This window comes from Phoxinus phoxinus (assembly GCF_949152265.1).
Source record: "Phoxinus phoxinus genome assembly, chromosome: 1".
Taxonomy (NCBI): Eukaryota; Metazoa; Chordata; class Actinopteri; order Cypriniformes; family Leuciscidae; genus Phoxinus; species Phoxinus phoxinus.
This window is the reverse complement of record NC_136876.1, coordinates 48,796,355-48,809,795: the sequence shown is the minus strand read 5'-3', so window position 1 is coordinate 48,809,795 and position 13,441 is coordinate 48,796,355. Positions and strand designations below refer to the sequence as shown.

Below are 13,441 nucleotides of genomic sequence, written 5' to 3'. Positions count from 1 at the left end.
AAGCAGAGACATTTTAATTTTGGGGTAAAGGTTTATAAAAGGAAAGAGTTTTGAATTAGTGGTTTGTGTTAGTCTGTAATTATTATATTTAGCTTTAAACTCTAATTTAAAGTATCTAATAAAGTAAGCTACCTGTAGTTAAAAACGGGTGAGACAGGGAGCGAGAAAATAGTCTTGACATAAACATATCAATGAAATGTAAAAATTAAAAATAAGAAATTTGGCGAATTTATCATACAAAATGCGGAGTTTTGCTGTTGACATTAGCCCACGTGCTCATAAAGAGTGACGGAACAGTAATCTCTGTCAGCAGAGCTGGCCTATCAGGACGCACGATGCACACATAAAGCACAGGGATTGGCTGAGGGGCTCGAGCAGTGCTCTACCGTGATTGGTCACAGCCTTCTACTACCTCACGTCAGGAATGGCAGTATAACCAAACGACCACAGACAGACAACGTGAACACGATAAACAAACGTGAAACAAACAAAGTATATGTTTACCAGTTCTTCGAAAGATCGTGTGTTAGGTACGTTTGTTTAAACATTTAGTTGCCAGTATTCATCTCGTTGTCTGTGCTGCGTCATAGCTGGTTCAGTCCGATCAGGAAATAGAAAAAATAGAAAAGTGTTCAGTAAGCAGACTCTGTCCTGATATTACCTCAGCCGATCTATATTAGAGTCTGTATAATGATTGTTAACTTGTGTATTTTGTGTTTGCTGGTGAATGGTCATCGTCTGGTTGTTAACAGGTCACCATGAGCGTTGGTTTCATCGGAGCGGGTCAGTTGGCGCATGCGCTGGTGAAGGGCTTCGCATCGGCAGGTACAGCATTGACACACAACGACCGCCAGAGGCGCCACAACACTAATGATCTGCAACAAAATAAGACTTTACTGCATTAAATACACTTAAATATGGCCATTACTCATTTCTTAAATGTCTGAAAGCAGGCATCACTTAATTAAATAAGCACATTATATCAAATAATATACACTGTAATTATCTCCGGTAGTTGGTAATTATCAGAACAATTTATTTTCAAAAAGTTGTTTATTAACAGAATATGTAATAAAACCTAATGTATCAACACATTTGCTCTTTTTATGATAAAACTGCCTATACAATGCTACTGAAAAAGTTAATACTCTCCCAAGCAATATCATCGGGGGAAAAAGCAGAATGTACAATTAGTAGTCTCTTATTTTAACATGAAAAGTTTATTATATGTGCATGCAAAGAAGTAGAAATCGTTTGTTACAATATAGGCTACACTACCGTTCAAAATTTTGCGATCAGTCGTTTTTAATTTTTAGTTTTGAAAGAAATTAATACTTTTATGCAGCAAGGATACGTGAAATTGATAAAAAGTGATAGTAAACTATTTATACTGTTAGAAAATATTTCTATTTTGAATAAATGCTCTTTTTTAAAAAACTTTGTATACATCAAAGGATGCTGAAAAAAAGTATCATAGATTATAAACAAAAATTTAAGCAGCTGTTTTCAACTATATCATCATATCAGAATGATTTCTGAAGGATCATGTGACACTGAAGACTGGAGTAATGATGCTGAAAATTCAGCTTTTCAACACAGAATTAAAGAATATTTTAAAATATATTAAAATAGAAAACCGTAATTTTAAATTTAAATTATATTATTGTGTTTTTTTTCTGTATTTTCTGACTTCTTTCAAAAACATAAAAAATAGTAACGTGTCCAAACGTTTGACTGGTAATATATATATATATATAGATGTATACACATTTATAACTAATATATACTATAACTTTTGGCTATTATGACTATTTATGTGTGTAGTACCTCGACTTAAAAACTAGATACACCCTTTAACATACATCACATTCTCATCAATACTCAATGTAAGCTGTCCCGTTTCCCTGTCCTGTCCACCAGGTGTGATCGCCACGCACAGGATAACAGCGAGCTCTCCAGACAAAGACCTGCTGACCGTCGCCGGGCTGAGAGTGAGTGTTTCTCGAGCTCCTGACCAGCATCTGACCCATGTTACACTGCTGAACATCTTTAAACACACACTTTCTCTGTACTTCAGAAAATGGGAGCATCCTTCACCACCAGCAATAAAGAGACCGTGAAGAAGAGCGATGTTCTGTTCCTTGCGGTCAAGCCACACATCATTCCCTTCGTTCTGGATGAGATCGGGCCAGACATCGAGGACCGTCATCTCATAGTCTCCTGCGCAGCGGGAGTCACGATCAGCTCCATAGAGAAGGTCAGAAAGCTCTCGGTCCACGAGCCTTCGTGATGATGGTTTAACACATTTAACACATCACCTGTTTTGGTGACGCATTTCATTTAGGAATAATAATGGCAACACTTTACCCAAAGCCTTAATGTATAATGCTTTATAAAGGAAACGTAAAGGTACACCAAAGTTAAAATGCATTATAATATTTGCAGATTCCTTTTCACATCTGAAATTGTTCTAATGCGTTATGTATGTGTTCAATGAATAGATATGTATTATAACTGTGGTTACAATTATTCATGAGATCATACAATACATAAGCCTATAAGGTGCATTACAAACCATAATAATTTAAAGGATTAGTTCACTTTCAAAAAAATGTTTTGCTGATAATTTACTCACCCCGATATCATCCAAGATATCCATGTCTTTCTTTCTTCAGTCGAAAAAAAATTAAGGTTTTTGAGGAAAACATTCCAGGATTTTTCTACACAGAATGGACTTCAACCGCACCCATCTATCCCAATGTTCAAAGACGTGTCAAATGTCCGTCTCAATGCAGCTTCAAAGTCTCGACACGATCCCAGTCGAGGAATAAGAGTCTTATCCAGCGAAACGATCGGTTATTTTAAAAAAATTACATAAAAATGATATACTTTTTAACCACAAATGCCCGTCGTGTACCATCTCTGAGATGTGGCATGTATTACGTCATCACGTTGGAAGGGTCACGAAAAAATAAATAAATAATAATGATTAAAACAAAGATGTCGGTCGATTTTGAAATTGGAGGAGAAAACGAGATGGAGTTTTGAAAATTAGTTTTTCGCCCTTCCCTACATTTTTGAACCGAGTACACAGACAAATAACTTAGATAGATGACGTGACCACGTGACCCGTGGCGCATCGACGGGCATTTGTGGTTAAAAAGTATATATATCTATATATATCTATTTATATATATATATATTAGGGGTGGAGCCGAACCCGAATACGGTATTCGGAAAGGCACAAATAACGTGTTTTTTACAAATACTTATTTTGAACAAATACTTTAAAAAATATTTGTATTCGGGAACAAAAAAAACTTTATATCAAAAAGCTGCGTTTCCTCATGAGACCGCCGTGCGTGCCCGGATGACTGAGTGAGTGTCGGACACAGGCTGCTCCACACAGCAACAGAGAGCGAAAAAACACTTAACTCCATCACTATTTTTGTTGAATAGATGTTTGTACCTTAACTGTGTTCCTGAGGCAGTTTATAACTTTCGGGAAGCCGAGTTTGATCGGGATATTATTCCATTATGCTGCATTATTGACGTCTGCAGTCGTTTACGTAACGTCAGCTGTTTAGCGCGATAATTTAGACAATAGGCTGTTGACAGAGTAAAGTTAACGTTCGGTTAAAAAGGTTAAAAATGCTTGTGTAGTTGTGTCGAATTGTATGCACGTGTGGGAGTTATAATGGTATGTTTAAGTTACTCTGTCTTTTGCAGACAGCAAGATGTAGGCTGTAGGCTTCATAATGTCCACAATGGTATTTTATTAGTTGTTGGTTTAACCATGGATGAGGTAATGGCTGTTATGTTATTTTATTTTCAATGACGTTCCTTGTTTCATTGCTGGATTTATGGAAAAACATCAACCAATATTGATATCATAATTATTATAATGGATATAATTGAAGAATACTTACACTATAACGTAATTAGGAAGGGTAACGCAAACATTTTTTTTTTTACAACTGTTTTGAATTTTACTCGAATACAAATACAAATACTTTTCCCGCCTCAACAAATACAAATACAGATACAAATATCGGCTGCTTTGCACACCCCTAATATATATATAAATTTTTTTTAGTAAATGACTGATCGTTTTGCTGGATAAGACTCTTATTCCTCGACTGGGATCGTGTAGAGACTTTGAAGCTGCATTGAGACGGACATTTGAACCTTCTTTGAACATTGGGATAGATGGTTGCAGTTGAAGTCCATTCTGTGTAGAAAAAGCCTGGAATGTTTTCCTCAAAAACCTTAATTTCTTTTCGACTGAAGAAAGAAAGATATGGATGTCTTGAATGACATCGGGGTGAGTAAATTATCAGCTAAAAAATCTTTTGAAAGTGAACTAATCCTTTAAGTAGCTTTTGATGGCTACAAGAAACTCCAAAAAAGTTGGGACAGAGGCAAAATTAAAGAGAAAATTTTACAGAAAGTCAAGCTACTTTGAAATTACTAGGTGAACTGGTAATAGGTGAGGTATCAGTTTTTTTAAGCAAATTCATCAAAATAATTATAATTATATAAATCCGTGCAGTGTTAAAAAAATAAGATATTTTTAAAGTTCAAATGAAAGGTTATTCATTTGATTTTTGATTTTTTAATTTTTTTTAATTTGATGGACACAAACCAGGTTATTCATAACAAATGAATCAGTCTTGCAAAAACAGCTTCATCTTATCATGTAGCTAACACTTCATTTAAAAATAAAAGGCTTAACACAGTAAAACCAAGATCCTGCACTCTTAACGCACACAATATACACAAACCTGTGATCGCACATCTATTAAATTCTGTTTCGGTCCAAATCTTCCTGTCCTGCAGAAACTGCTGCAGTATCGTCCGGCTCCTAAAGTGATCCGCTGCATGACGAATACCCCAGTGGTGGTGCGTGAAGGGGCCACGGTGTACGCCACAGGCACGCATGCAGAGGTGGAGGATGGGAAGCTCCTGGAGCAGCTGATGGCCAGCGTGGGATACTGCACCGAGGTGGAAGAGGACCTGATTGATGCCGTCACTGGCCTCAGCGGCAGCGGCCCAGCCTATGTAAGCATCAACACACTGCAAAAATGCTTTTCTTATGGTGCGTTCAAGCCATCTCGTGAAGATCGTATTTATGAGTTGAACGCACATGAACACAATGTCAGAAATACGAGTGGGAATCTCTGGGTTTTCTTTAAGACCCGATCTTTACGAGTTGTGGGCGTGTCAATGAGAAACATATCGGAATACCACAATACTTAAAGGGATGGTTTGGAGTAATTTAAACGTAGGGTCCATGACCTCGAGCCAAACTCCTTCCCCAGAGGTTTTTTCCCTTGGTTGAACATTATTAAAGTTAGAGCTTATTTAGAGATATCAGCCGAATGGCTTAATGCGGTCGCTAATGGATCCAAGGTTGTATCTCGTAAATTACTCCACTAATAATGCCTGGGATGGTATCAAACTTCTACAGTAGTACAAATAGGTTCTGTCCTCATAAAACGAGGCATTGGAGAGTTTGTAAGTACATCAGGAGTTTATTTAAATAACACTTGCCTGATGGCGTATGCTACCGCTAACCCGGACGTCGAGGGCACTTTTTGATTTGAGGTGTAACGATACGCTGAAGTGCTGAGTGCCCTGTGTTTTTTACAGTTTTTTTTTATACCGGTCGCCGAGAGTTGAAGATTGGGTAACTTTGGGTAAAAAGCAGCACTCATCACTGTCACTTTTCACCCAACCGACCAATCACAGTGGAGGAGAGGCGGGACTAATACCACACGACCAACCACCACATTCTGCTTGTACAACGTCAACCGATGACAACAACGAGCATAATAACGGAACAAAATCATTTAAAACAAGAGCCAGAGAAAATACGTTACATTGTATCAACATTTTAATATAGAATCAACACAGAAACAAAATATGTGTGAAATGAGATACTAGTAACACTTTCGCGGATATACCGTATCATAACAAGCAAAGCGTCTCAACTGAAAAATGCTGCGCTGCCAAATGCTCTCAAACGCCCATCTGTTGACGTACAAGCAGAATGTGGCGGTTGGTCGGTGTGGTATTAGTCCCGCCCCTCCTCCACTGTGATTGGACGGCTGGGTAAAAAGTGACAGTGATGAGCGCTGCGTTTTACCCAAAGTTGAACATTCTTCAACTCTCGGCGACCTGTAAAAAACGCAGAACGCTCAGCGCCTTGTTACACGCTCATGGCGTTTTAAAAACGCGGCGCACCCATTGAAAACAATTATACGCCAGCTGCGTGAAAAAAACAACAGTTTAGGTTTAAACCAACAGTTGAGATCCGTTGTGTCTTCCTTTGCTCAAAAGCACCTCTGACTGTGAATATTTATGTATCTTTTTATCCTAGGCGTTCCTAGCTGTGGACGCTCTTGCCGATGGAGGAGTGAAGATGGGACTGCCCAGAAGATTGGCTGTGCGACTGGGAGCTCAGGCTCTGCTTGTTAGTGCTTGACTGTCTATGAAACATTTCTCATATTGATAATATGAAAAATTGTTCTGTGTTTAAGATTTACAGTACAATGATGTTTTCAGTTTTTTTTGTTTTTTTGCTAGGGTGCGGCAAAAATGCTCCTGGACTCTGAGCAACACCCCGGAGAGTTAAAGGACAACGTGGCTTCACCTGGAGGTGCTACGATACACGCTTTGCATGTCTTGGAAAGTGGCGGTTTCCGCAGCCTCCTGATCAACGCTGTGGAGGCGTCATGCATTAGAACCAGGTACTGCAATTTCATTTCTGAGGAGTGATTTTCAGCTATAGAAAGGGTCAACAGCTTGCAGGTTATTTATTAAATATAATGTAAAAACATGCATCTACACATAAGTGCACTGTATTTCATGTTTAGTATAGATGTTAGTTAGTTAGTATATAGTCATCAAAGTTAAAAGTTGGTCCATTTATGTTATTTATTTTCAAATGTTTATCTGCATATAGTTAGGCCTACACGTTTATGGCGTAATAATGTCGGTATGTGATCTATTTGTGTCTAGGACCAGATTACAGAACGTGTGTTCGACTCGCTGGAGTGTAGGGAATTTATAACAGAAAGAAAACAACTCAGACTTATTCCTTTTCTAATCTGATATTGAGGGCATGTAAACGCTTGATCGGATTAAAAAACGAAATTGAAAGGATTGCGCATTTGGAATGACGTTAAATAGCGTAATGATGTGCAGAACGAGCTGTTCTTCCTGTTGAATAAAGTCTCTATAAATGAGTGTCCCGTCTTCCCAAAATCCTCCTTTCACTGCGTTTGTGAAGTGGAGCAGGACAACGTCAGTCCTTGTTTCAGACTCTCATCCACAGACGACTGGTTTGTTTGTTTTTTACTGCATGGTGAATATAAGCAGCACGGCAAAACGGTTCATAAGCTCATTGTACCCAAATTATGATCAGAAATGTATATTAAGTCTGCTGTTTAAAACAAATAAAGAACCAATGTAGGAGAATGGTTATTATGCACAAACAACGGAAAACTCTGTATATTTCAATTAAGTACCAAATCTGTCGCACATTGGATTAACGTTACTCCAAGATAATTGAAGAGTTTGCAGCAGCCAAAGCAAGAAAGGTCCTCTTTTAAATGGTGAGTTAATTGTATTAATTCATTACACCTGTCACAAGTCAACAGTAGGGGTCAAATTGTGATTTTTTTTTTTCTCTTAAAAATTTGAACGTAGGGAGCGGCTTATTCCTATTTAGCCCAGAGCTCTGGATTGTCTTCCCCCGACCCTGGTCCTACCAGTTCAGCAAAATAATTGTTCTTTTTACTGCCAGGTACGATCAAGTAGATGATTGGCTCGCCGTGTCCAAACCACAGACAGAGCATCCAAGGCAGGGTCAGATCAGGATTCAATAGGGCAATAAATCAGATGTTATAAGAAATAGAAAAAAAAAAAAAAACAGCCTTGCAGAAACAAGGCCAAAAATAATCATTATTTAGTCTGTTTCATCACTCAATTTCCTATGCACTTAACATACATGCTACTCAACCACGTTCACAGCTAGCAAAAAGCTCATTTCTTCATGCATAAAATAACTACTTCAACAACATATTCTGAACAATTAAACATTATTTACACAGTTATTATGAAAATATGGATTGGATTACGTTTTCAGATGCATTTTTCACATTACATTTCAAATGATAACTCTCCATTTTTTCAAAACTACAGTATATTATAGCAAACATGGAACTCATAGGGAAAAGGTAAGTGAAGTAGGAAAATGGAAAATAAAATATTTTCTTTTGATTTGCTCTTAATCCAGATATTTTCCGTTTTCTTTCATGTGTATTTCTAACTTTTCCCGTTCGTCTCGATCTCTCTTTCCGTCGGCATCTATTACCCTTAAAGCTTGACGTCTGAGGATATTTTTCACTATAATAAGCTATTTTTCGATTATTTAAATTCTCTTTTAAGAGCTATGAACCCACGTCTGTGTCTTTTTCCTTCTTCATCACACTCTACTGCTCTCGTCCTGTTTCTTCACGCTCTACTCCGAACTCACTTACTGGAGGCGGGACTAACCGACCTCATCCTAACAAAACTTTCTTTGGCCAATTTCCCTTTCTAGATTTACATTTTTAATATAATATAAAGTAACTTAAATCTGCTTTCTTTTGTTATTAATACTAAACAGATATTAATAAAAATTAAATGCTTATAATTACTAGTGATCTAGTCAGTGCAAGATTACAAGATCTATTCACAAAACTCCCATTTTAATTTGATGGGCTCACTGTAAACTCTAACACTCAAAATAATTAATTGGTTTGAGTAGGACAGACTTAAATTAAACTGATTAGTTCAGTCAAATTAACTTTTATGAGTATTTAGCACTTTCTTTTTCTTTCAAGTTCACAGAACTGATATATTTTAAGTAAACTGAACTGATTCATTGGTTTGAGATTTATTAAATTATTTATTTTAAGTTAGACAAACTAAAGTTTAACTGAAACGGCTGTGATGTCTATTTCCCAGCATGCTTTGCCGATGGCACTCGAAAAGAAGAGTAAATGCTAAAATTAATTGTAAGATTAATGTTAAGTGGGAGATTTAGTCGTGATTATTGTTTTTGTTATGCTAATTTAGAAGAATTTCTGTTAATGTTGGTTTTAGGATAGTTCCCATCATGGTGACAAGTGGCTTGATTTGAGTGCAAATAATACCTTTATATTGTTGTACTCATTCAGCAAGAGCTTCTATATAACAATACTATGATTAAATAGTAAATATGAGCTTTAACAAGCTAGTTTGCTAACATACTAATTAATACATGTATTGTTAAAGCTAGCTTAGTTTATACTAATGAAAGTGTCCACATTGAGATTACATAAAAGTTTTAAGTTAAATGTATTAATTAGTGTACTCAAACATTTCAAGTTAAGAACAAATAAAATGTATTAGTACAAAATAAAATATGCCTGTTCTGCTTACTTAATCTTTGAATTTCATAGCTTAAAAAAATTGAGGCAATCCTTAAATGTTTTGCCAACTGATTCGGGCTTACCGTACACGCATTTCAAGCCAACTCTTTTCTGACAGGGAGCTTCAGTTCTTGGCTGACCAGGAGAAGATTTCTCCAGCTGCCATAAAGAAGACCACTTTGGACAGGGTGCTTCAGCAGCCGGGTGTGACGGCGGCAGGTGGCGGCGTCAGGACCGGCCTCAACCTCTTTAACAGCACCAACCCCAAACACAAGAAAAACTGAACCTGATCACCACCATATCCAGCTTACAGTAAGGGTGAGACCACTTCAAGAATCGCAGACAAGATGCTAAGACCAAAAATGCTATGAGTTGGTCTCATAAACTTGTTATCGAGTTTTTTTTTCAAAACCTGTACTCTGTTCAGTTGTCTATATTGTTTTTTTGTTTGTTTTGTTTTTCCTTTTTGGCTAGTATGGACCAACTCTAAGAAATTAGTTTCTCTTATACACTGTACACCATGCACTGCACTGTAAAAAAAATGTTTTTAGTTTGCTCAACTTAATATTCCGAGTAAATGTAAAAAGATAACTCAAAAAGTTAATTATTTTCAACTTGACAAATGTAGTTATTTGAACTTTTAAAGATTTGTCAAGCTGAAAATACTTTAATATTCTAAATACAACTTAACTGAGTCAGTGGAAATTAATCAATCTGAAAGTTAAGTTAAGTGAACAAAAACACTTTTACAGGGGACTTTTGCACTGAACACGTCAAAAAAGTAAGTTCACTTTTACTGTTACTTTCACAAAGTTATTCCAACTAAACTTTATAAGTTCAAATAACTTTAAATTTGACAAGTTGTTGTTACTTAATATGTTAAGTAAACATAACTTAACGGAGTTAGTGCAAAGAAGATAACTCAAAAAGTTAAATTGGGTGAACCATTTATTATTATTTTTTTTACAGTGTGTGTAGATTTATCAAACCATGTCTGGTCTAGTCAAAATAAATGTCAGATCATGTTTTATTTTGTAAAGCCTATCTGGATTGACCTGAATTAAATGAATTAAAGTTTTTCCTATCTTTATCTCTACATTGCTCAGTAGTTCTGTGTACTCCGAACAGAGAAAGAAAAAAGGCAAATTCTCTACATGATTGCCCATTGTTATTTGAAGCAAACTGATTGACTCAGACACTATAGCAAACCAGGCTTGTCTTCAATAACTGTAAAACCAAACTAAACGGCAAACTGACCTTAAAATGTTATATATGCAATATTACAGCGTATGTATAAAACAATTGTCATTGCCTCGGTTGATTTCCATTCATTCAGAACTGAATTTTGGGCCTGTCCCAATACCCACACTCACGGTCTTTGCACTTGACCACTTGTCTACTTACATTATGTATTTCCTGCTTTGGAAAAAAACATTTTCAGTCAGTTCAACTTGTGTACTTCATGTGGTAACATAATAACTGGTTTTGTTGAATTATTTAAGATTTCTTTTTTTTTTTTACTGAAGCATAACTGTCAGTAGATATAACCTGATTGCTCCAGTAAGGTAAAATTACTTAATATGTTCGATATAATCTTTTTTGTTTTATAAGATGAAAGTCCTTTTCCACCTTGATGTAAATACACTCAATTTTTTTTCATACAATTTAATTTAGTTTTATTTACATTATTTGTTACGTTTGTTACATCCTAAGTTTATAATTAATTTACTGAGGCTTATACAGTGTTGTTCATCATTATGCACTAAGTATATGAACCACTAAGTAAAGACAGGTGTCAGTATTGAGCATAAAACACTGAGCACAAGCACGATTACACATTAACAAACTATACCATCATCTTTCCCTTTTCTGAAAAACACATAAAATAACACTTTTATACAATTATATTTGAGAGTGGAAACGGCAGCCACTGGTTACAATGGTAATTTAATGATTATTATTTTTAAATAAGTGTGAGTTTTCCTACAACTTGAAACCTTTAGTTTTATAAAATGGGGGTAATCTTTGAAGGATGAACAAATAATGTGCGGGCCTGTGGCCTGTTGCCGACCCCTGCTTTAGGGAAACGCAGCACAATAAGATTAGGTGGATTGAACACAATTAAATTAAGTTGTGACGAAAAAAAAAAAAATTGGAGTGTTTTTTATTGTTTTATAATGTCAATTGTTATTTTCACTTTGATGCAACATAATGTGTATAATAACCCTAAATCACAAGTTCTCATCAAAGCAAAATCTGCCGATCAGCAAGCAGCCGAACACAATCTTTTCTTCTTCTTTGTCCATCAGAGCAGATTTCCTGTAGAGGACTTGAGTCGTGACTATACTGCCCTCTATTGGTCTGTTTCAGTCATGTGTCAAATGTGTCAATCCTGGGCTTTATTGAAAATTGTATGTTGGGTCAATGTAACTCAGTTAAGTTAAAACAGCATTTCTTTGTTTTATGTTACATAAATCTGATTGAATTAGGTTACAACAACAACATTTTAATTTACATGTAGAATCAGGTAGAAATACCTCCTTAAAGCAACAACTGTACATGTTCACTTTTTATATTGCAGATTGAACATTTGAAGTACTGGAATAAAAAAAAAAACAGTGTTAAATATACATTTTTGTCAGGTTTGGTGCAGGATGCCGAAGACGAGGACACGGGTACTTGAATGCAGTTAGTTTATTAATTAAATGAACTCTCAGGAACAAAGGAAAACACTCAAGGACTTCAAAACACACTACCTTACAACGACGACGACCAACACACACTGATGGAAAACACAGGGCTTAAAAGAACTGGGATTAATGGGAAAATTAACAAGACACAGGTGTCGGGAATTTCTAATTAAACAGACAAAAACAAAAACTAACAGGACTAAACCAAAAATCACAAAGACAGGGGGAAACAAGATCACAACAGAACAAAACACATTAACACAATGTGACAATTTTCCATGAAATATTGGAGCTGACAGCCCTTTGAAATTAATGTAAAGTTTAGTCAGGCAGGAAGAGGCAAAACGGATCAAATATGCAGCACTTTTAACTTTAATATACAAATCAAAACAAAAATACAATGAGCAGATAATCCAAAGAAGGCAAAACAAACAAACAGTGTGCAAAACTATACACAACGGCAACTTGCACGACAAACAAAAACTACACAATGGCAGACAAAGAACTGAACAAACAGGGCTATACACAGGGTAATGAGAACTAAACTAAGGGCACACTCAAATAAACAAACTGAATTAAATAAAAGAAAACTTTTCCACGAAATTGAAATACATTTTTCCAACAAAATCTGATTTGTTTGAAATGATTTGTTGTAATCTTGTTGTATGAACTTAAATTAATTTAGTCAGAAAATTGTCATTCTAGATAAAGTTTTGTCAGGTTAACTACGTTTAATTTTTGTCTTGCCTAGATACAATTGCCAAAATAATAATTAAAGCCAAGTTGACTCTCCAATGAAAGTGAAATACTTGTTCAATAAAATTTGGTAACCACAAAATTCAAAAACATTACAGAAAGTCCTCTAAGTTTTAACATAACTGAACATTAAACCCTAACATCAACAAACAACATATTTCCATTTACTGAAAAACACACAAAATAACACTTTCATCCCTTTGATCCTCCTAATGCAGTCTCTTGCAAAGCATGCTGGGGACTACAGATCCACTGCGCAGTAATCAACACAAATGATTCATGTAGTTTTTACACAAATTAATTAAGTAAACTTCATTTTTAAATATATTAGGCTAAAGTTTGATAGAACACAATTAAATTAATTTGTGACAAAATGTTAAAGAATCATGTTACTTATTATTTTAATTAATTCAATAGAACAAGAGGCAAACATAATTTTTTTGAGTGAATCGATAGAACTTTGACAGCAGAATAAAACCATGACAACCATATATTTTCACACCAATAAATGCAATCCTATCAATAATATGCAGT

At 35.6% G+C, this 13,441-nt stretch overlaps 1 protein-coding gene across 2 annotated transcripts; it reads left to right on the top strand.

Moving 5' to 3' along the window:
• Positions 1 to 372: 372 nt before the first annotated feature.
• On the top strand, positions 373 to 10,557 carry LOC306999016 (pyrroline-5-carboxylate reductase 1, mitochondrial-like). 2 transcript variants are annotated; one of them, XM_079613412.1, is made up of 8 exons: positions 373 to 530; positions 753 to 825; positions 1,921 to 1,991; positions 2,078 to 2,257; positions 4,840 to 5,061; positions 6,383 to 6,475; positions 6,589 to 6,752; positions 9,580 to 10,557. In XM_079613412.1, the coding sequence occupies exons 2-8, from the start codon at positions 759 to 761 to the stop codon at positions 9,743 to 9,745; spliced, it is 963 nt and encodes a 320-aa protein (XP_079469538.1). In that variant the 5' UTR covers positions 373 to 530; positions 753 to 758; the 3' UTR covers positions 9,746 to 10,557. The 2 variants fall into 2 exon arrangements, with proteins under 2 accessions (XP_079469538.1, XP_079469539.1); XM_079613413.1 differs by having other exon boundaries at positions 373 to 635.
• Positions 10,558 to 13,441: the final 2,884 nt, after the last annotated feature.

Excerpts from the sequence above, each read along its gene's own strand:
- LOC306999016 (XM_079613412.1), top strand. The coding sequence starts at position 759 with ATGAGCGTTGGTTTCATCGGAGCGGGTCAGTTGGCGCATGCGCTGGTG. Across the intron at positions 5,062-6,382 it reads GCGGCAGCGGCCCAGCCTAT|GCGTTCCTAGCTGTGGACGC; the intron begins GTAAGCATCAAC and ends TTTTTATCCTAG. Across the intron at positions 6,476-6,588 it reads TGGGAGCTCAGGCTCTGCTT|GGTGCGGCAAAAATGCTCCT; the intron begins GTTAGTGCTTGA and ends TTTTTTTGCTAG.